Below are 23,939 nucleotides of genomic sequence, written 5' to 3'. Positions count from 1 at the left end.
GAGCCTGCAGCCTGCAGAGGAAGAACGGCCTTGTCAGAGTACATTTAAAGACATTATTATTTAAAACAATCTGTTGATTTCATCCTCTTAAAGGGCCAGGCCCTAATTGTGATCCCCCTATTCTTCTTCTCTTGTGTCTTCGTGTGTAGTCTCCACCTCCAGACAGTCAAACTCCCAGAATGACACAGGTGAGACTTCATTTACCCACAATCCTCTCTGTCTCTTCAAGAGTCTCTGGCTGCGGTCAAATAATGACCTCCTAACGTCTATTCCTAACCACTTGTTCTTGACCTCTGTGGAAAAGGTCACGGGGTCAAGGAAAGATGGGAAGGAGAGTTCATGAGGAGTTAGGAAACGAGAACCTCCACTTTCACTAAACTACGTAGTTATGATGTTAGTGGTTCATATATTACTTTATTAATATAAATAACCTGGTTCATATATTACTTTATTAACATAAACAACCTGGTTCATATATTACTTTATTAATATAAACAATCTGATTGTCGTGTGAACGTTATTACACGTGAATGTTATTACATGTGAATGATTGTCGTGTGAATGTTATTACATGTGAATGATTGTCGTGTGAATGTTATTACACTTGAATGTTATTACATGTGAATGATTGTCGTGTGAATGTTATTACACGTGAATGTTATTACATGTGAATGATTGTCGTGTGAATGTTATTACACTTGAATGATTGTTATTACACTTGAATGATTGTCTTATGAATGTTATTACATGTGAATGATTGTCTTGTGAATGTTATTACACGTGAATGTTATTACACATGAATGATTGTCTTGTGAATGTTATTACACGTGAATGATTGTCTGGTGAATGTTATTACACGTGAATGATTGTCTTGTGAATGTTATTACACGTGAATGTTATTACACGTGAATGATTGTCTTGTGAATGTTATTACACGTGAATGTTATTACACGTGAATGATTGTCTTGTGAATGTTATTACACGTGAATGTTATTACACGTGAATGATTGCCTAGTGAATGTTATTACACGTGAATGATTGTCTTGTGAATGTTATTACACGTGAATGTTATTACACGTGAATGATTGTCTTGTGAATGTTATTACACGTGAATGTTATTACACGTGAATGATTGCCGTGTGAATGTTATTACACGTGAATGATTGTCTTGTGAATGTTATTACACGTGAATGTTATTACACGTGAATGATTGCCGTGTGAATGTTATTACACGTGAATGATTGTCTTGTGAATGTTATTACACGTGAATGATTGCCGTGTGAATGTTATTACACGTGAATGATTGTCTTGTGAATGTTATTACACGTGAATGATTGTCTTGTGAATGTTATTACACGTGAATGATTGTCTTGTGAATGTTATTACACGTGAATGTTATTACACGTGAATGATTGTCTTGTGAATGTTATTACGCGTGAATGATTGTCTTGTGAATGTTATTACACGTGAATGTTATTACACGTGAATGATTGCCGTGTGAATGTTATTACACGTGAATGATTGTCTTGTGAATGTTATTACACGTGAATGTTATTACACGTGAATGTTATTACACGTGAATGTTATTACACGTGAATGATTGCCGTGTGAATGTTATTACACGTGAATGATTGTCTTGTGAATGTTATTACACGTGAATGATTGCCGTGTGAAAGTTATTACACGTGAATGATTGTCTTGTGAATGTTATTACACGTGAATGTTATTACACGTGAATGATTGCCGTGTGAATGTTATTACACGTGAATGATTGTCTTGTGAATGTTATTACACTTGAATGATTGTCTTATGAATGTTATTACACATGAATGATTGTCTTATGAATGTTATTACACATGAATGTTATTACACGTGAATGATTGTCTTGTGAATGTTATTACACGTGAATGATTGTCTTGTGAATGTTATTACACGTGAATGTTATTACACGTGAATGATTGCCGTGTGAATGTTATTACACGTGAATGATTGTCTTGTGAATGTTATTACACGTGAATGATTGTCTTGTGAATGTTATTACACATGAATGATTGTCTTGTGAATGTTATTACACGTGAATGATTGTCTTGTGAATGTTATTACACGTGAATGTTATTACACGTGAATGATTGCCGTGTGAATGTTATTACACGTGAATGATTGTCTTGTGAATGTTATTACACGTGAATGATTGTCTTGTGAATGTTATTACACGTGAATGATTGTCTTGTGAATGTTATTACGCGTGAATGTTATTACACGTGAATGATTGCCGTGTGAATGTTATTACACGTGAATGATTGTCTTGTGAATGTTATTACACGTGAATGATTGTCTTGTGAATGTTATTACACATGAATGATTGTCTTGTGAATGTTATTACACGTGAATGATTGTCTTGTGAATGTTATTACACGTGAATGTTATTACACGTGAATGATTGTCTTGTGAATGTTATTACACGTGAATGTTATTACACGTGAATGATTGTCTTGTGAATGTTATTACACGTGAATGTTATTACATGTGAATGATTGTCTTGTGAATGTTATTACACATGAATGATTGTCTTGTGAATGTTATTACACGTGAATGATTGTCTTGTGAATGTTATTACACGTGAATGTTATTACACGTGAATGATTGTCTTGTGAATGTTATTACACGTGAATGTTATTACACGTGAATGATTGTCTTGTGAATGTTATTACACGTGAATGATTGTCTTGTGAATGTTATTACACGTGAATGATTGTCTTGTGAATGTTATTACACGTGAATGATTGTCTTGTGAATGTTATTACACGTGAATGATTGTCTTGTGAATGTTATTACACGTGAATGTTATTACACGTGAATGATTGTCTTGTGAATGTTATTACACGTGAATGTTATTACACGTGAATGATTGTCTTGTGAATGTTATTACACGTGAATGTTATTACATGTGAATGATTGTCTTGTGAATGTTATTACACATGAATGATTGTCTTGTGAATGTTATTACACGTGAATGTTATTACACGTGAATGATTGTCTTGTGAATGTTATTACACGTGAATGTTATTACACGTGAATGATTGTCTTGTGAATGTTATTACACGTGAATGTTATTACATGTGAATGATTGTCTTGTGAATGTTATTACACGTGAATGTTATTACATGTGAATGATTGTCTTGTGAATGTTATTACACGTGAATGTTATTACACGTGAATGATTGCCGTGTGAATGTTATTACACGTGAATGATTGCCGTGTGAATGTTATTACACGTGAATGATTGTCTTGTGAATGTTATTACACGTGAATGTTATTACACGTGAATGATTGTCTTGTGAATGTTATTACACGTGAATGATTGTCTTGTGAATGTTATTACACGTGAATGTTATTACACGTGAATGATTGCCGTGTGAATGTTATTACACGTGAATGATTGCCGTGTGAATGTTATTACACGTGAATGATTGTCTTGTGAATGTTATTACACGTGAATGTTATTACACGTGAATGATTGCCGTGTGAATGTTATTACACGTGAATGATTGTCTTGTGAATGTTATTACACTTGAATGATTGTCTTATGAATGTTATTACACATGAATGTTATTACACGTGAATGATTGTCTTGTGAATGTTATTACACGTGAATGATTGTCTTGTGAATGTTATTACACGTGAATGTTATTACACGTGAATGATTGTCTTGTGAATGTTATTACACGTGAATGATTGTCTTGTGAATGTTATTACACGTGAATGATTGTCTTGTGAATGTTATTACACGTGAATGTTATTACATGTGAATGATTGTCTTGTGAATGTTATTACACGTGAATGATTGTCTTGTGAATGTTATTACACGTGAATGATTGTCTTGTGAATGTTATTACACGTGAATGATTGTCTTGTGAATGTTATTACACGTGATGACACTCAGTGAATCACTCTGAAGAGAGATAAAGAGTAAAGTCAGGACCATAGCTTTTATATAACAAGTTGAGTCCACTGCTGCTTTTATTCTGAAGGATGTCCGTCAGACTTCCTGTCACCACTTGTGTCTGCAGCGCCGCATCAGAGCAGTACTCTGTCCACGGACAAGAACTTTCTGTTGGACATGTTGTACTCCAAGACCTCCAGCTCTGCCCCTCTGAGCCCGACCGCCGCTGCTGCTGCCGACACCAACGAGGAAGAAGCCCACTTCCTGTCCGGTGAGATCAGACGGCTAATAATACTAAAGTAATACTGTCTATGACCAAAAAATACATGAATGGAGTATAACTATGTTCAGAGAAGGACTTTCAGATACAGTTACCAGTGATGGTGCGAGAATTCAGATCCTTTACTGCAGCCAAAGTACTAATACCACACTGTAAAGGTACTCTGTTATAGTCAAAGTACTAATACCACACTGTAAAGGTACTCTGTTATAGCCAAAGTACTAATACCACACTGTAAAGGTACTCTGTTATAGCCAAAGTACTAATACCACACTGTAAAGGTACTGTGTTATAGTCAAAGTACTAATACCACACTGTGAAGGTACTCTGTTATAGTCAAAGTACTAATACCACACTGTAAAGGTACTGTGTTATAGTCAAAGTACTAATACCACACTGTAAAGGTACTGTGTTATAGTCAAAGTACTAATACCACACTGTAAAGGTACTGTGCTGGTTCTGGTAAAGCAGTCCGAGTGAGACCTCCTGTGTGCCGTCCCTCAGGTGGTCGTGTGTTGGAGCGCCTGTCCAGCTTCCGAGCGCGCTCAGTCGAGCCGTGCAGCCCAGACGAGAGCAGAGCCTCCCGCAGGGCGGAGCTAGAGGGGCTGGAAGGCTCCGCCCAGGTGGCACTGGCCCGCCTCGCTGAAGAACATCAGGTCTTTAGTCTGCATGTGGATTTTACAGTACATTACATTATATAACATTACATCACATTACATAACATTAGATTACAGTACATTACATTATATAACATTACATCACATTAGAGGAGAGAGGATGCTCTAGTGTGAAGGATAAGGACAGAGGAGAGAGGATGCTCTAGTGTGAAGGATGAGGACAGAGGAGAGAGGATGCTCTAGTAGTGTGAAGGATGAGGACAGAGGAGAGAGGATGCTCTAGTGTGAAGGAAAAGGACAGAGGAGAGAGGATGCTCTAGTGTGAAGGATAAGGACAGAGGAGAGAGGATGCTCTAGTGTGAAGGAAAAGGACAGAGGAGAGAGGATGCTCTAGTGTGAAGGATAAGGACAGAGGAGAGAGGATGCTCTAGTGTGAAGGATAAGGACAGAGGAGAGAGGATGCTCTAGTGTGAAGGATAAGGACAGAGGAGAGAGGATGCTCTAGTGTGAAGGATAAGGACAGAGGAGAGAGGATGCTCTAGTGTGAAGGATAAGGACAGAGGAGAGAGGATGCTCTAGTGTTGATGCCCCTAGTGGACACCAGGAGAACAACATGTATTATCTCTATAATACAGCATTAATGCCCCTAGTGGACACCAGGAGAACAACATGTAGTATCTCTATAATACAGCATTAATGCCCCTAGTGGACACCAGGAGAATAACATGTATTATCTCTATAATACAGTATTGATGCCCCTAGTGGACACCAGGAGAACAACATGTATTATCTCTATAATACAGAGTTAATGCCCCTAGTGGACACCAGGAGAACAACATGTATTATCTCTATAATACAGAGTTAATGCCCCTAGTGGACACCAGGAGAACAACATGTATTATCTCTATAATACAGAGTTAATGCCCCTAGTGGACACCAGGAGAACAACATGTATTATCTCTATAATACAGAGTTAATGCCCCTAGTGGACACCAGGAGAACAACATGTAGTATCTCTATAATACAGAGTTAATGCCCCTAGTGGACACCAGGAGAACAACATGTATTATCTCTATAATACAGAGTGAATGCCCCTAGTGGACACCAGGAGAATAACATGTAGTATCTCTATAATACAGAGTTAATGCCCCTAGTGGACACCAGGAGAACAACATGTATTATCTCTATAATACAGAGTTAATGCCCCTAGTGGACACCAGGAGAACAACATGTATTATCTCTATAATACAGAGTTAATGCCCCTAGTGGACACCAGGAGAACAACATGTATTATCTCTATAATACAGAGTTAATGCCCCTAGTGGACACCAGGAGAACAACATGTAGTATCTCTATAATACAGAGTTAATGCCCCTAGTGGACACCAGGAGAACAACATGTATTATCTCTATAATACAGAGTTAATGCCCCTAGTGGACACCAGGAGAATAACATGTAGTATCTCTATAATACAGAGTTAATGCCCCTAGTGGACACCAGGAGAAGAACATGTATTATCTCTATAATATAGAGTTAATGCCCCTAGTGGACACCAGGAGAACAACATGTATTATCTCTATAATACAGTATTAATGCCCCTAGTGGACACCAGGAGAATAACATGTATTATCTCTATAATACAGAGTTAACGCCCCTAGTGGACACCAGGAGAATAACATGTATTATCTCCATAATACAGCAGTGATGCCCCTAGTGGACACCACGAGAATAACATGTATTATCTCTATAATACAGAGTTAACGCCCCTAGTGGACACCAGGAGAACAACATGTATTATCTCTATAATACAGTATTAATGCCCCTAGTGGACACCAGGAGAACAACATGTATTATCTCTATAATACAGTAGTGATGCCCCTAGTGGACTCCAGGAGAACAACATGTATTATCTCTATAATACAGAGTTAATGCCCCTAGTGGACACCAGGAGAATAACATGTATTATCTCTATAATAGAGTTAATGCCCCTAGTGGACACCAGGAGAACAACATGTATTATCTCTATAATACAGTATTAATGCCCCTAGTGGACACCAGGAGAACAACATGTATTATCTCTATAATACAGTATTAATGCCCCTAATGGACACCAGGAGAACAACATGTATTATCTCTATAATACAGTAGTGATGCCCCTAGTGGACACCAGGAGAACAACATGTATTATCTCTATAATATAGAGTTAATGCCCCTAGTGGACACCAGGAGAACAACATGTATTATCTCTATAATACAGCAGTAACGCCCCTAGTGGACACCAGGAGAACAACATGTATTATCTCTATAATACAGAGTTAATGCCCCTAGTGGACACCAGGAGAATAACATGTATTATCTCTATAATAGAGTATTAATGCCCCTAGTGGACACCAGGAGAACAACATGTATTATCTCTATAATACAGCAGTAATGCCCCTAGTGGACACCAGGAGAACAACATGTATTATCTCTATAATATAGAGTTAATGCCCCTAGTGGACACCAGGAGAACAACATGTATTATCTCTATAATACAGAGTTAATGCCCCTAGTGGACACCAGGAGAACAACATGTATTATCTCTATAATACAGAGTTAATGCCCCTAGTGGACACTAGGAGAACAACATGTATTATCTCTATAATACAGTATTAATGCCCCTAGTGGACACCAGGAGAACATGTATTATCTCTATAATACAGTAGTGATGCCCCTAGTGGACACCAGGAGAACAACATGTATTATCTCTATAATACAGTATTAATGCCCCTAGTGGACACCAGGAGAACATGTATTATCTCTATAATACAGTATTAATGCCCCTAGTGGACACCAGGAGAACATGTATTATCTCTATAATACAGTATTAATGCCCCTAGTGGACACCAGGAGAACAACATGTATTATCTCTATAATACAGTAGTGATGCCCCTAGTGGACACCAGGAGAACAACATGTATTATCTCTATAATACAGTATTAATGCCCCTAGTGGACACCAGGAGAACAACATGTATTATCTCTATAATACAGTATTGATGCCCCTAGTGGACACCAGGAGAACATGTATTATCTCTATAATAGAGTTAATGCCCCTAGTGGACACCAGGAGAACAACATGTATTATCTCTATAATACAGTATTAATGCCCCTAGTGGACACCAGGAGAACATGTATTATCTCTATAATACAGTAGTGATGCCCCTAGTGGACACCAGGAGAACAACATGTATTATCTCTATAATATAGAGTTAATGCCCCTAGTGGACACCAGGAGAACAACATGTATTATCTCTATAATACAGCAGTAACGCCCCTAGTGGACACCAGGAGAACAACCTGTATTATCTCTATAATACAGTATTAATGCCCCTAGTGGACACCAGGAGAACAACATGTATTATCTCTATAATACAGAGTTAATGCCCCTAGTGGACACCAGGAGAACAACATGTAGTATCTCTATAATACAGTATTAATGCCCCTAGTGGACACCAGGAGAACAACATGTAGTATCTCTATAATACAGCATTAATGCCCCTAGTGGACACCAGGAGAACAACATGTATTATCTCTATAATACAGTATTAATGCCCCTAGTGGACACCAGGAGAACAACATGTAGTATCTCTATAATACAGAGTTAATGCCCCTAGTGGACACCAGGAGAACAACATGTATTATACCCATAATACAGTATTAATGCCCCTAGTGGACACCAGGAGAACAACATGTATTATCTCTATAATACAGTATTAATGCCCCTAGTGGACACCAGGAGAACAACATGTATTATCTCTATAATACAGTATTAATGCCCCTAGTGGACACCAGGAGAACAACATGTATTATCTCTATAATACAGTATTAATGCCCCTAGTGGACACCAGGAGAACAACATGTAGTATCTCTATAATACAGTATTAATGCCCCTAGTGGACACCAGGAGAACAACATGTATTATCCCCATAATACAGCATTAATGCCGTTTTTCCTGTGTCATCTGTTCTCCATCAGACCCGTCACCTCCGTCAGCAGAGCAGCGTGGACGTGGAGAGCCACGCTCGCCGTCTGGAGATGACCCCGATGACCCCCATCGGTCCCGGGGGCCCCGCCGACGCCTGGAACCAGCTGCAGCCGAGTGCAGACGCTCTGCGCATCAAAGACCTGGATTTCTCCGACCTGCTAGACGAGGAGGACATTGATGTCCTGGACATGGACTCCTTCGACTCCTCCTCCTCTTCCTCCTGCTTCTCTGGCATCCCACACCCTCCTCCTCTTCCTGCCCCGGGCCTAGGTGTTCCTCCTCTTCCTCCCCTGGGCCAGGGTGTTCCTCTTCCTCCTCCTCTACCAGGGGGTCTTGCCCCTCCTCCTCCTCCTCCTCCTCCTCCTCCCCCCGGTGCTCCTCCCCCCCCCCCACACTCCTCGGCGGCGTCCTCTCGGAAGAAGAAAACGGTGAAGTTGTTCTGGAGGGAGCTGAAGCAGGCCGACGAGCCCCTCAGGTGTCGGTTCGGTCGGGGGACGGTGTGGGCGTCGCTGGACAAAGTGTCCGTGGACACGACCCGCCTTGAGCACCTGTTTGAGTCCAAAGCCAAGGAACTGCCGGTCGCCAAGGTAACATCTGGACAACAGATGCATTGTGGGAAGCCGATATCTCATCACAGATAAATCGATATCCAGGTGTTTGTTGAGGGTCCCGACCCCCACAAGGGGTCCCGAAGCTTCATTAATACTTGTATTAACTGTCATAATTAGTCCTGTTATTGACTGTTATTAATATTGTTATTAACTGTAAGTAACTGTTATTAGCTGTCATTGATACAGTTATATGAGGTCTCGTTGCAGAAAGGACCTGAGACAAAGAGGTCTGTCATTCTGGTTCTGGACTCGAAGAGGAGCAACGCCATCAACATCGGTATGACTGTCCTGCCGGCCGTCCACGTCATCAAGACCGCCATCCTCAACTTCGACGAGTTTGCCATCAGCAAGGAGGGGATAGAGGTAAAGAGCACTTCCTGTCAGCACTTCTTGTCAGGGGATAGAGGTACAAACCACTTCCTGTCAGCACTTCTTGTCAGGGGATAGAGGTAAAGAGCACTTCCTGTCAGCACTTCTTGTCAGGGGATAGAGGTACAAACCACTTCCTGTCAGCACTTCTTGTCAGGGGATAGAGGTAAAGAGCACTTCCTGTCAGCACTTCTTGTCAGGGGATAGAGGTAAAAAGCACTTCCTGTCAGCACTTCTTGTCAGGGGATAGAGGTAAAGAGCACTTCCTGTCGGCACTTCTTGTCAGGGGATAGAGGTAAAGAGCACTTCTTGTCGGCAGAGGTTGTGACGATAAAGAGGATACTAAAGAGGGTCACAGGAAATAACAATGTGTGTATTAAAGTACACCACTAGTCAGACCTGAACCAGACTCAGCTGACCCCCCTCTGTCCTGAGCAGAAGATCCTGACCATGACCCCCACAGAGGAGGAGAAGCAGAAGATCCAGGACGCTCAGCTGGCCAATCCTGATGTCCCTCTGGGGTCGGCGGAGCAGTTCCTGCTCAGCCTGGCCTCCATCAGCGCCCTGACCCCCCGGCTGCAGCTATGGGCCTTCAAACTCAACTATGAGGCTCTGGAGAAGGTAATGGCTCAAAGACCACATCCCCAGGAGGATCTGAACCGGTCTGAGAGCTACATACGTAAAGCTATAGGACACTCATTTAATCTGAGAGAGTTCCTGTTAATCTGTCTGCCCCTGAACATCACATGACTCTAATGAATACGCCTTTACACTCCTGCTGAACTCAGATCAGCTTGAAACTGAACTGGTTGTGTTGTCTCATAGAGACTGATCCTGAGTCTGTTCCTGCAGGAGATCGCTGAGCCTCTGTTTGACCTGAAGCTGGGTATGGAGCAGCTGTCCTCCAACCAGACCTTCAGGAGGATCCTGGCCACGCTGCTCGCCATCGGGAACTTCCTCAACAGCTCCAACGTGAGGACAGACACACCCATATATATATATATATATATATATATATATATATATATATATATATATATATATATATATATATATATATACACTGTCCTGGTGTCTTCTGTCTGCATTTTGTGTATGAAATGAAATATGATCTTCATATCTGATCATCAGGACGTTATCTGGAACAGACTGCAGATCAGCTGAGCTGGTTCAGATAAACCCTGTTGTTCAACAAACACAGAATACAGATCAGTGTGTGTGTGTGTGTGTGTGTGTGTGTGTGTGTGTGTATGCAGGCGAAAGGCTTTGAGCTGGGCTACCTGGAGAAGGTGGTGGAGGTGAAGGACACGGTCCACCGTCAGTCTCTGCTGCACCACACCTGCAGCCTGCTCCTGGAGAATTACCCAGAATCCTCTGACGTCTACTCGCAGGTCCCCGCCATCACGCGCTCCTCCAAAGTACAGTTTAAACTATTGACCATTGACCTTTGAATTGTTTGGGTTATGACTATGTTTGTTTGTGATGAACTGTGAGGGTCTGTGTCTCTTCAGGTGGACTTTGAGCTGCTGTCGGAGAACCTGGTGCAGCTGGAGAGACGCTGCAAAGCATCATGGGACAGCCTGAAGATGGTAACCAAACACGAGATGAAGGCGGTGCTGAAGAACAAGCTGACGGAGTTCCTGAAGGACTGCACGCAGAGGATCATCATCCTCAAGGTGGTCCACAGGAGGGTCATCAACAGGTGAGACCAGAGGCCCCGTAAAGACCCCAAAGAGACACACCCCGTGGAGACACACCCCGTAGAGACCGCGTAAAGACACACCCCAGAGAGACCCAATGGAGACACACCCCGTAGAGAGACCCCATAGAGAGACCCCATAGAGACACACCCCAGAGACACCGTAGAGAGACCCCATAGAGACACACCCCGTGGAGACCCAATAGAGACACACCCCGTAGAGAGACCCCAGAGACCCCATAGAGACACACCCCAGAGACACCGTAGAGAGACCCCATAGAGACACACCCCGTGGAGACCCAATAGAGACACACCCCGTAGAGACACCGTAACGACACACCCCATAGAGACCCCATAGAGACACACCCCATAGAGACCCCGTAGAGAGACCCCATAGAGACACACCCCGTAGAGACACCGTAACGACACACCCCATAGAGACCCCGTGGAGACCCCATAGAGACACCGTAAAGGCCGCATAGAGACACCGTAGAGACCCCATAGAGACACCGCAGAGAGACCCAATAGAGACACACCCCGTAGAGACACCGTAACGACACACCCCATAGAGACCCCGTGGAGACCCCATAGAGACACCGTAGAGACCCTGTACAGACCCCATACAGACCCCATACAGACACCGTACAGACCCCATAGAGACACCGTACAGACCCCATACAGACCACATACAGACACCGTAGAGACCCCATAGAGACACCGTAGAGACCCTGTACAGACCCCATAGAGACACCGTAGAGACCCCATAGAGACACACCACGTAGAGACACCGTAGAGACCCTGTACAGACCCCATAGAGACACCGTACAGACCCCATAGAGACACCGTACAGACCCCATAGAGACACCGTACATACCCCATACAGACACCGTACAGACCCCATAGAGACACCGTAAAGACACCATAGAGACACACCGTAGAGACCCCATAGAGACCCAATAGAGACACACCACGTACAGACCCCATAGAGACACACCCCGTAGAGACCCCGTAAAACCCCATAGAGACACACCTCGTAGAGAGCCTGTAAAGACCCCATAGAGACACACACCACAGAGCCAGAGACGGAGACAGCTGAGACTCTTTCATACTGTTTGGGCCAGAATGACCGCAGAACCTTGGTCCTCCAGGTTCCACTCCTTCCTGCTGTTCCTGGGTCAGCCGTCCTCCTCAGTGAGGGACATCCGAGTGACCAGTTTCTGTCGGATCATCAGTGAGTTCTCTCTGGAGTACCGGACCACCAGAGAACGAGTCCTGACCCTCAAACAGAAACGAGCCGCTCACAGAGAGAGGACCAAGACCAGGGGCAAGATGATCACTGAGGTAATGCAGGGGACAGACCTGGGTACAGGCCTGGGGACAGACAGACCTGAGGACAGACCTGGGTAATGGACTGGGGACAGACCGACCTGGGGACAGACCTGGGGACAGACAGACAGACAGACCTGAGGACAGACAGACAGGCCTGGGGACAGGCCTGAGGTCAGACAGACCTGGGTACAGGCCTGGGGACAGACAGACCTGAGGACAGACCTGGGTACAGGCCTGGGGACAGACAGACCTGAGGACAGACCTGGGTAATGGACTGGGGACAGACCAACCTGGGGACAGACCTGGGGACAGACAGACCTGAGGACAGACAGACAGGCCTGGGGACAGGCCTGAGGTCAGACAGACCTGGGGACAGGCCTTGGGACATACCTGAGGACAGACAGACCTGGGGACAGACCTGAGGACAGACAGACCTGGGGACAGGCCTGAGGACAGACGGAGCGTCTCCTTGTCTAGATCACATGGTTCTAGTCACAACCAGAGACTGTAGTCTGTGAATAGTAGGGAGTAGAAGTACAACATTAAATACTCAGTCTGAGTTCATGTTGCTGCCGTTAGAACCTCCTGTTTCATACAGAACCTTAGAACCTTCTGTGATCGGGGATCGGTTCCTTGCGATCCTGGATCAGATGGAGACACCTCCTCCGTCTCTATTGTGATGTCAATAGTAATCATTAGTTAGCTCTCTTTCCTTCTCTCCCTCCTCCTCCTCTTCTCAGACAGAGAAGTTTTCGGGGGCGGTGCCCGATGAGGATGGCTCCTCCCCCATCTCTGCAGAGGCGGAGCCCGGTCAGGAGGAGGAGCATGAGAACATGAAGAACCTGCTGATCAGCACCAACAGTGGTCTGACTGTGGACCATAGAGGCCCGAGGCGCTCTAGAGCCGTCCGCAGTAAGTCCACGTTCCCCCTCCACGACCAAGTCCAGGACTAGAACCAGGACCTCAACACAACCTCAGCCTTGTGTTGGATTTTGTTTTGAGATGGTGTCTCTGTTAGGGTTTAATGATGTCATCCGTTCAGACAGAACCTCCTCAAGTCCTCATGTTTATCTTTTCATGTCCTCGTGTCCTCATGTCCTCTTATCTCCTCTTCATCTCCTCATGGCCTCTTCATGTACTCCTGATGTCCTCTCATCTCCTAATGTTTATGTCCTCATCTCCTCTTCATGTCCTCGTCATGTCCTCTTCATCTCCTCGTGTCCTCTTATCTCCTCTTCATGTCCTCTTCATGTCCTCTTCATCTCCTCTTATCTCCTCTTCATCTCCTCTTCATCTCCTCGTGTCCTCTTATCTCCTCTTCATCTCCTCTTCATCTCCTCGTGTCCTCTTATCTCCTCTTCATGTCCTCTTATCTTCTCTTCATCTCCTCATGTCCTCTCATCTCCTAATGTTTATGTCCTCATCTCCTCTTCATGTCCTCGTCATGTCCTCTTCATCTCCTCGTGTCCTCTTATCTCCTCTTCATGTCCTCTTCATGTCCTCTTCATCTCCTCTTATCTCCTCTTCATCTCCTCTTCATCTCCTCGTGTCCTCTTATCTCCTCTTCATGTCCTCTTATCTCCTCTTCATGTCCTCTTATCTCCTCATCTCCTCATGTCCTCTTATCTCCTCTTCATCTCCTTGTGTCCTCTTCATCTCCTCTTCATCTCCTCTTATCTCCTCTTCATCTCCTCTTCATCTCCTCGTGTCCTCTTATCTCCTCTTCATGTCCTCTTATCTTCTCTTCATCTCCTCATGTCCTCTTATCTTCTCTTCATCTCCTCATGTCCTCTTATCTCCTCATGTCCTCTTATCTCCTAATGTCCTCTTATCTCCTCTTCATCTCCTCCTCATGTCCTCTTATCTCCTCTTCATCTCCTCGTGTCCTCTTATCTCCTCTTCATGTCCTCTTATCTTCTCTTCATCTCCTCATGTCCTCTTATCTCCTCATGTCCTCTCATCTCCTAATGTTTATGTCCTCATCTCTTCCTCATGTCCTCTTATCTCCTCTTCATGTCCTCTCATCTCCTAATGTTTATGTCCTCATCTCCTCCTCATGTCCTCTTATCTCCTCTTCATCTCCTCTTCATGTCCTCTCATCTCCTCTTCATCTCCTCCTCATGTCCTCTTATCTCCTAATGTTTATGTCCTCATCTCTTCCTCATGTCCTCTTATCTCCTCTTCATCTCCTCATGTCCTCTTATCTCCTCATGTCCTCTTATCTCCTAATGTTTATGTCCTCATCTCTTCCTCATGTCCTCTTATCTCCTCTTCATCTCCTCCTCATGTCCTCTTATCTCCTCTTCATCTCCTCGTGTCCTCTTATCTCCTCTTCATGTCCTCTTATCTTCTCTTCATCTCCTCATGTCCTCTTATCTCCTCATGTCCTCTCATCTCCTAATGTTTATGTCCTCATCTCCTCCTCATGTCCTCTTATCTCCTAATGTTTATGTCCTCATCTCTTCCTCATGTCCTCTTATCTCCTCTTCATCTCCTCTTCATGTCCTCTCATCTCCTAATGTTTATGTCCTCATCTCTTCCTCATGTCCTCTTATCTCCTCTTCATCTCCTCTTCATGTCCTCTTATCTCCTCTTCATCTCCTCCTCATGTCCTCTTATCTCCTAATGTTTATGTCCTCATCTCTTCCTCATGTCCTCTTATCTCCTCTTCATCTCCTCCTCATGTCCTCTTATCTCCTAATGTTTATGTCCTCATCTCCTCCTCATGTCCTCTTATCTCCTCTTCATCTCCTCTTCATGTCCTCTCATCTCCTAATGTTTATGTCCTCATCTCCTCCTCTCCTCTCCTCTGAGCAGCAGCTGTTCTGATTGGTCCGATACTTCCTGCTGAAGTAACCAAATCAAAAGATATTGATTTGTATTTATTGCTTTCATTCATCGTGAGTTGTTGAGTCTTGTCTCACTGTTCTGGAAACCTCTGCTGAGATGAGTGTAAACTGGACCTCCTGGTTCAGAATCAGGTCCTCAGTGTTGATGGAGAATAAGATCTGATCCAGGATCATCCAGGGAAAGGGTTCATAATGTTTGAAGTTCAGGACCAAACCTAACCCTGTGTTCAGAGGACAAAAAAAGAAACCTGAACTGGTTCGGGTTCTGATTCGGGCTCTACTTCTGGTCCTCAGGTCTCGGCAGGGTGAGTCCGTCTCAGATGTTTGGAGCCAAAGAAGACGAGACCGCCTCCCAGGACGACGCCACGGACGAGATCATGGACCGACTGGTGAAGTCCGTCACCCAGAATCCCTCAGAGACACCGTCCAGCCCCAAGACCCGCAAGCGGTCCCGCCTGAACCGGAAGTCAAGTGAGTACGCGGCCTAATGTGGATCTGATTGAGTTTTTGATCCTCCGTTGGTTCAGAGTGTTGGTCTGATGGACTTTAAGGAAGTCCTTGAGACAAGAGACAGAAGAAGACCTGAACTTGAGATGGTCCTTCAGTCTGATCCAAAACCAGCATGAGTCTCTGGAGTCTCTCAGTAGGTCCAGTCTGATCCAAAACCAGCATGAGTCTCTGGAGTCCCCCTCAGTAGGTCCAGTCTGGTCCAGAACCAGCATGAGTCTCTGGAGTCCCCCTCAACAGGTCCAGTCTGGTCCAGACTCTGTGTCCAGGATCAACATCAGCTCTGTGTTCATAACAGACTTGTATCTCTGATCTGTGTTTTCACTGCTCAGTAAATCCTCTGTGAGCAGATACACATCAGTCTGAGCACAGATCCAGACCTGGTCCAGACAGACCTTGAGAGACCAGGAGGACCAGAGCACGTACTCTACCCCCTAACCCTCTGATGTATAATGATGTATAGTAATGTATAGTGACGTATAGTGATGTATAGTAATAGTGATGTATAGTAATAGTGAAGTATAGTGATAGTGATGTATAGTAATAATGATGTATAGTAATAGTGAAGTATAGTAATAGTGATGTATAGTAATAGTGATGTATAGTAATAGTGACGTATAGTGAAGTATAATGATGTATAGTAATAGTGACGTATAGTGATAGTGATGTATAGTAATAGTGATGTATAGTAATAGTGATGTATAGTAATAGTGATGTATAGTGAAGTATAGTGATGTATAGTAATAGTGACGTATAGTGAAGTATAATGATGTATAGTAATAGTGAAGTATAGTGATGTATAGTAATAGTGACGTATAGTGATAGTGATGTATAGTGATAGTGATGTATAGTAATAGTGATGTATAGTAATAGTGAAGTATAGTAATAGTAAAGTATAGTAATAGTGATGTATAGTAATAGTGACGTATAGTGAAGTATAATGATGTATAGTAATAGTGACGTATAGTGAAGTATAATGATGTATAGTAATAGTGACGTATAGTGATAGTGATGTATAGTGATAGTGATGTATAGTAATAGTGATGTATAGTAATAGTGACGTATAGTGATAGTGATGTATAGTGATAGTGATGTATAGTAATAGTGATGTATAGTAATAGTGACGTATAGTGAAGTATAATGATGTATAGTAATAGTGACGTATAGTGATAGTGATGTATAGTAATAGTGATGTATAGTAATAGTGAAGTATAGTGATGTATAGTAATAGTGACGTATAGTGATAGTGATGTATAGTGATAGTGATGTATAGTAATAGTGATGTATAGTAATGGTGAAGTATAGTGATAGTGATGTATAGTAATAGTGAAGTATAGTGATGTATAGTAATAGTGACGTATAGTAATAGTGATGTATAGTGATAGTGATGTATAGTAATAGTGATGTATAGTAATAGTGATGTATAGTAATGGTGAAGTATAGTGATAGTGATGTATAGTAATAGTGAAGTATAGTGATGTATAGTAATAGTGACGTATAGTGAAGTATAATGATGTATAGTAATAGTGACGTATAGTGATAGTGATGTATAGTAATAGTGATGTATAGTAATAGTGACGTATAGTGAAGTATAATGATGTATAGTAATAGTGACGTATAGTGATAGTGATGTATAGTAATAGTGATGTATAGTAATAGTGAAGTATAGTGATGTATAGTAATAGTGACGTATAGTGATAGTGATGTATAGTGATAGTGATGTATAGTAATAGTGATGTATAGTAATGGTGAAGTATAGTGATAGTGATGTATAGTAATAGTGAAGTATAGTGATGTATAGTAATAGTGACGTATAGTAATAGTGATGTATAGTGATAGTGATGTATAGTAATAGTGATGTATAGTAATAGTGATGTATAGTAATGGTGAAGTATAGTGAAGTATAATGATGTATAGTAATAGTGACATATAGTGATAGTGATGTATAGTGATAGTGATGTATAGTAATAGTGATGTATAGTAATAGTGATGTATAGTAATAGTGAAGTATAGTGATGTATAGTAATAGTGACGTATAGTGATAGTGATGTATAGTGATAGTGATGTATAGTAATAGTGATGTATAGTAATAGTGATGTATAGTAATGGTGAAGTATAGTAATAGTGATGTATAGTAATAGTGAAGTATAGTGATGTATAGTAATAGTGACGTATAGTGATAGTGATGTATAGTAATAGTGATGTATAGTGATAGTGATGTATAGTAATAGTGATGTATAGTAATAGTGAAGTATAGTGAAGTATATTGATGTATAGTAATAGTGACATATAGTGATAGTGATGTATAGTAATAGTGATGTATAGTAATAGTGAAGTATAGTGATGTATAGTGATAGTGACGTATAGTGATAGTGATGTATAGTAATAGTGATGTATAGTGATAGTGATGTATAGTAATAGTGATGTATAGTAATAGTGAAGTATAGTGAAGTATATTGATGTATAGTAATAGTGACATATAGTGATAGTGATGTATAGTAATAGTGATGTATAGTAATAGTGAAGTATAGTGATGTATAGTAATAGTGACATATAGTGATAGTGATGTATAGTAATAGTGATGTATAGTAATAGTGAAGTATAGTGATGTATAGTAATAGTGACGTATAGTGATAGTGATGTATAGTGATAGTGACATACTAATAGTGAAGTATAGTGATAGTGACGTATACTAATAGTGAAGTATAATGATGTATAGTGATAGTGACGTATACTAATAGTGAAGTATAGTGATAGTGACGTATACTAATAGTGAAGTAGTGATAGTGACGTATAGTGATATTGACGTATAGTGACCTACTGTATAGTGATAGTGACGTATAGTGATATTGACGTATAGTGACCTACTGTATAGTGATAGTGACGTATAGTGATAGTGACGTATACTAATAGTGAAGTATAGTGATAGTGACGTATAGTGATATTGACGTATAGTGACCTACTGTATAGTGATAGTGACGTATAGTGATAGTGACATATACTAATAGTGAAGTATAGTGATAGTGACGTATAGTGAAGTATAGTAATAGTGACTTATAGTGATATTGACGTATAGTGATAGTGACATATACTAATAGTGAAGTATAGTGATAGTGACATATACTAATAGTGAAGTATAGTGATAGTGACATATACTAATAGTGAAGTATAGTGATAGTGATGTATAGTGATAGTGAAGTATAGTGATATTGACGTATAGTGATAGTGACGTATAGTGACATATACTAATAGTGAAGTATAGTGATAGTGATGTATAGTGAAGTATAGTGATAGTGACTTATAGTGATAGTGACGTATAGTGATATTGACGTATAGTGATATTGACGTATAGTGACGTATAGTGACCTACTGTATAGTGATAGTGACATATACTAATAGTGAAGTATAGTGATAGTGACGTACAGTGATATTGACGTATAGTGACGTAATGTGACGTATAGTGATATTGACGTGATAGTGACTTATAGTGATATTGACGTATAGTGACGTATAGTGATATTGACGTATAGTGATATTGACGTATAGTGATATTGACGTATAGTGACGTATAGTGATATTGACGTGATAGTGACTTATAGTGATATTGACGTATAGTGATATTGACGTATAGTGATATTGACGTGATAGTAACGTATAGTGATATTGACGTATAGTGATATTGACGTATAGTGACGTATAGTGACATTGACGTATAGTGATATTGACGTATAGTGATATTGACGTATAGTGATATTGACGTGATAGTGACGTATAGTGACGTATAGTGATATTGACGTATAGTGATATTGACGTATAGTGACGTATAGTGATATTGACGTGATAGTGACTTATAGTGATATTGTGAGGTACAGTGATAGTGACGTATAGTGATAGTGACATATAGTGATATTGTGAGGTACAGTGATAGTGACGTATAGTGACGTACAGTGATAGTGACGTACAGTGATAGTGACGTATAGTGATAGTGACGTATAGTGATGTATAGTGATAGTGACGTATAGTGACGTATAGTGATAGTGACGTATAGTGATGTATAGTGATAGTGACGTATAGTGATAGTGACGTATAGTGATAGTGACGTATAGTGATAGTGACGTATAGTGATGTATAGTGATAGTGACGTATAGTGATATTGACGTATAGTGATAGTGACGTATAGTGATAGTGACGTACAGTGATAGTGACGTATAGTGATAGTGACTTATAGTGATAGTGATGTATAGTGATAGTGACGTATAGTGATAGTGACGTATAGTGATATTGACGTATAGTGACTTATAGTGATATTGTGAGGTACAGTGATAGTGACGTATAGTGATAGTGACATATAGTGATATTGTGAGGTACAGTGATAGTGACGTATAGTGACGTACAGTGATAGTGACGTATAGTGATAGTGACGTATAGTGATGTATAGTGATAGTGACGTATAGTGATAGTGACGTATAGTGATAGTGACGTATAGTGATGTATAGTGATAGTGACGTATAGTGATATTGACGTATAGTGATAGTGACGTATAGTGATAGTGACGTACAGTGATAGTGACGTATAGTGATAGTGACTTATAGTGATAGTGATGTATAGCTATAGTGACGTATAGTGATAGTGACGTATAGTGATAGTGACGTATAGTGATATTGACGTATAGTGATAGTGACGTATAGTGATAGTGACGTACAGTGATATTGACGTATAGTGACGTATAGTGATATTGACGTATAGTGACGTATAGTGATATTGACGTATAGTGATATTGACGTATAGTGACGTATAGTGATATTGACGTGATAGTGACTTATAGTGATATTGTGAGGTACAGTGATAGTGACGTATAGTGATATTGTGAGGTACAGTGATAGTGACGTATAGTGACGTACAGTGATAGTGACGTACAGTGATAGTGACGGATAGTGATAGTGACGTATAGTGATAGTGACGTATAGTGATAGTGACGTATAGTGATAGTGACGTATAGTGATATTGACGTATAGTGATATTGTGAGGTACAGTGATAGTGACGTACAGTGATAGTGAGGTACAGTGATAGTGACGTACAGTGATAGTGACGTATAGTGACGTATAGTGACGTATAATGACGTACAGTTATAGTGACGTATAGTGACGTACAGTGATAGTGACGTATAGTGACGTACAGTGATAGTGACGTATAGTGACGTACAGTTATAGTGACGTAATGTGACGTATAGTGATATTGACGTGATAGTGACGTATAGTGATATTGTGAGGTACAGTGATAGTGACGTATAGTGATATTGTGAGGTACAGTGATAGTGACGTATAGTGACGTACAGTGATAGTGACGTATAGTGATAGTGACGTATAGTGATAGTGACGTACAGTGATAGTGACGTACAGTGATAGTGACGTATAGTGATATTGATGTATAGTGATAGTGACGTATAGTGATAGTGACGTATAGTGATAGTGACGTACAGTGATAGTGACGTATAGTGATAGTGACGTATAGTGATATTGACGTATAGTGATAGTGACGTATAGTGATATTGATGTATAGTGATAGTGACGTATAGTGATAGTGACGTATAGTGATAGTGACGTACAGTGATAGTGACGTATAGTGATAGTGACGTACAGTGATAGTGACGTATAGTGACGTACAGTGATAGTGACGTATAGTGACGTACAGTTATAGTGACGTAATGTGACGTATAGTGATATTGACGTATAGTGATATTGACGTGATAGTGACGTATAGTGATATTGTGAGGTACAGTGATAGTGACGTATAGTGATATTGTGAGGTACAGTGATAGTGACGTATAGTGACGTACAGTGATAGTGACGTATAGTGATAGTGACGTATAGTGATAGTGATGTATAGTGATATTGACGTATAGTGATATTGTGAGGTACAGTGATAGTGACGTACAGTGATAGTGACGTATAGTGACGTACAGTGATAGTGACGTACAGTTATAGTGACGTAATGTGACATATAGTGATATTGACGTATAGTGATATTGACGTGATAGTGACTTATAGTGATAGTGACGTATAGTGACTTATAGTGATAGTGACGTATAGTGATATTGTGAGGTACAGTGATAGTGACGCATAGTGATATTGTGAGGTACAGTGATAGTGACGTACAGTGATAGTGACGTACAGTGATGGTGACGTATAGTGACGTACAGTTATAGTGACGTACAGTTATAGTGACGTAATGTGACATATAGTGATATTGACGTATAGTGATATTGACGTGATAGTGACTTATAGTGATAGTGACGTATAGTGATATTGATGTATAGTGACTTATAGTGATAGTGACGTATAGTGATATTGTGAGGTACAGTGATAGTGACGTATAGTGATATTGTGAGGTACAGTGATAGTGACGTATATAAATATGTGTGTTTCAGTGAGGAGGACTCTGAAGAGCGGGCTCAGTCTGGACATGGTTCAGGCTTTAGGACTCAACAGCAAGACAGCAGACCAGGTCTGATCCCAGACCAGCTGAGAGACCCGGGTCTCCTTCAGGAGGGCCATCACTATTCATTATGTGTTTATTAACATATTTCAGACTCAGTTGAGTTCATGTTTCTTAAGCTAAAGCGACATTCAGCTCTGAGACGACTCCCAGGAAACTAAAAACAACAACAACAAGAAAAGTTTTCTATTTTCTACTTAACCAACGACAATCAGTCCAGTCTACACAGACACACTCACAGACACACATGCATGCACTTACATACACACACCTAGTGTGTGTGTGTGTGTGTGTGTCACTAATGTTTTATTATCTAATATGATCACAGATTGCAGAAGTTATTTTTTCTGTACTGTCAATTTTCTGCACTTTGAAGTTTTTCTCCTAATTTCACTTAGTGTGACTAACTGACTTCAGGTCAGTTAGTCACACTAAGTGAAATCAGGTCAGTTATTCACATTAACTGACTTCAGGTCAGTTATTCACACTAACTGACTTCAGGTCAGTTAGTCACATTAACTGACTTCAGGTCAGTTAGTCACATTAACTGACTTCAGGTCAGTTAGTGTGACTAACTGACTTCAGGTCAGTTATTCACACTAACTGACTTCAGGTCAGTTAGTCACATTAACTGACTTCAGGTCAGTTATTCACATTAACTGACTTCAGGTCAGTTAGTGTGACTAACTGACTTCAGGTCAGTTATTCACACTAACTGACTTCAGGTCAGTTAGTCACATTAACTGACTTCAGGTCAGTTAGTCACATTAACTGACTTCAGGTCAGTTATTCACACTAACTGACTTCAGGTCAGTTTGTGTTTCAGTTTTAAGTTAAAGATGGAAATTTAACGAAAGATGACATGAAAAATTGAATGTTATAATTAACTTGGTATAATTAATAAAGGTTTTTCAAGGAGTTGGTTTGTAATTATTGATCTTTATTTAATGATGCGTCACAATGTTCACGATTAATAAAAAAACGCCTGAAAGAACTTGATGAAAGTCTTTATTGTGATAATAGTAAAAATAATGTTTGTCGTAATAATGATAATTCATAATAAAGATGTTAATGAATATGGTTGTGATTTTACTCAAAGTACCAATAATATAAATACATGAAGTTCTTCATTGATCAACAACAGTAACAACAATAATGACGATAACAACAACAACAGTATATCGTTGCTACGAATAATAATAATAATAGTAGT

General features: G+C 40.8%; 1 protein-coding gene across 7 annotated transcripts in view; it reads left to right on the top strand.

The window, feature by feature from the left end:
• The window catches only part of fhod1 (formin homology 2 domain containing 1), a 58,789-nt gene extending 35,069 nt beyond the window's left edge, over positions 1 to 23,720 (top strand). For 4 of the 7 annotated variants that reach the window (XM_034558888.1, XM_034558879.1, XM_034558870.1 and 1 more), the window contains 14 exons: positions 1 to 38; positions 150 to 188; positions 4,032 to 4,214; positions 4,728 to 4,879; positions 8,857 to 9,453; positions 9,685 to 9,840; positions 10,285 to 10,467; positions 10,699 to 10,818; positions 11,103 to 11,264; positions 11,358 to 11,548; positions 12,694 to 12,886; positions 13,615 to 13,786; positions 16,018 to 16,194; positions 22,659 to 23,720. The exon at positions 1 to 38 is cut by the window's left edge and continues 105 nt beyond it. In XM_034558888.1, the coding sequence (XP_034414779.1) occupies positions 1 to 38; positions 150 to 188; positions 4,032 to 4,214; positions 4,728 to 4,879; positions 8,857 to 9,453; positions 9,685 to 9,840; positions 10,285 to 10,467; positions 10,699 to 10,818; positions 11,103 to 11,264; positions 11,358 to 11,548; positions 12,694 to 12,886; positions 13,615 to 13,786; positions 16,018 to 16,194; positions 22,659 to 22,741 (2,446 nt within the window). In that variant the 3' untranslated portion in view covers positions 22,742 to 23,720. The remainder of the gene's footprint in view (positions 39 to 149; positions 189 to 4,031; positions 4,215 to 4,727; positions 4,880 to 8,856; positions 9,454 to 9,684; positions 9,841 to 10,284; positions 10,468 to 10,698; positions 10,819 to 11,102; positions 11,265 to 11,357; positions 11,549 to 12,693; positions 12,887 to 13,614; positions 13,787 to 16,017; positions 16,195 to 22,658) is intronic. The other 3 variants (XM_034558861.1, XM_034558845.1, XM_034558852.1) reach the window with 3 other exon arrangements.
• The last annotated feature ends 219 nt before the right edge of the window (positions 23,721 to 23,939 follow it).

The sequence above is a fragment of the Cyclopterus lumpus genome, chromosome 3, assembly GCF_009769545.1.
Source record: "Cyclopterus lumpus isolate fCycLum1 chromosome 3, fCycLum1.pri, whole genome shotgun sequence".
In the NCBI taxonomy this organism is placed as follows: Eukaryota; Metazoa; Chordata; class Actinopteri; order Perciformes; family Cyclopteridae; genus Cyclopterus; species Cyclopterus lumpus.
The sequence above is the reverse complement of the archived record's forward strand: the minus strand, read 5'-3'. Positions and strand labels throughout refer to the sequence as shown.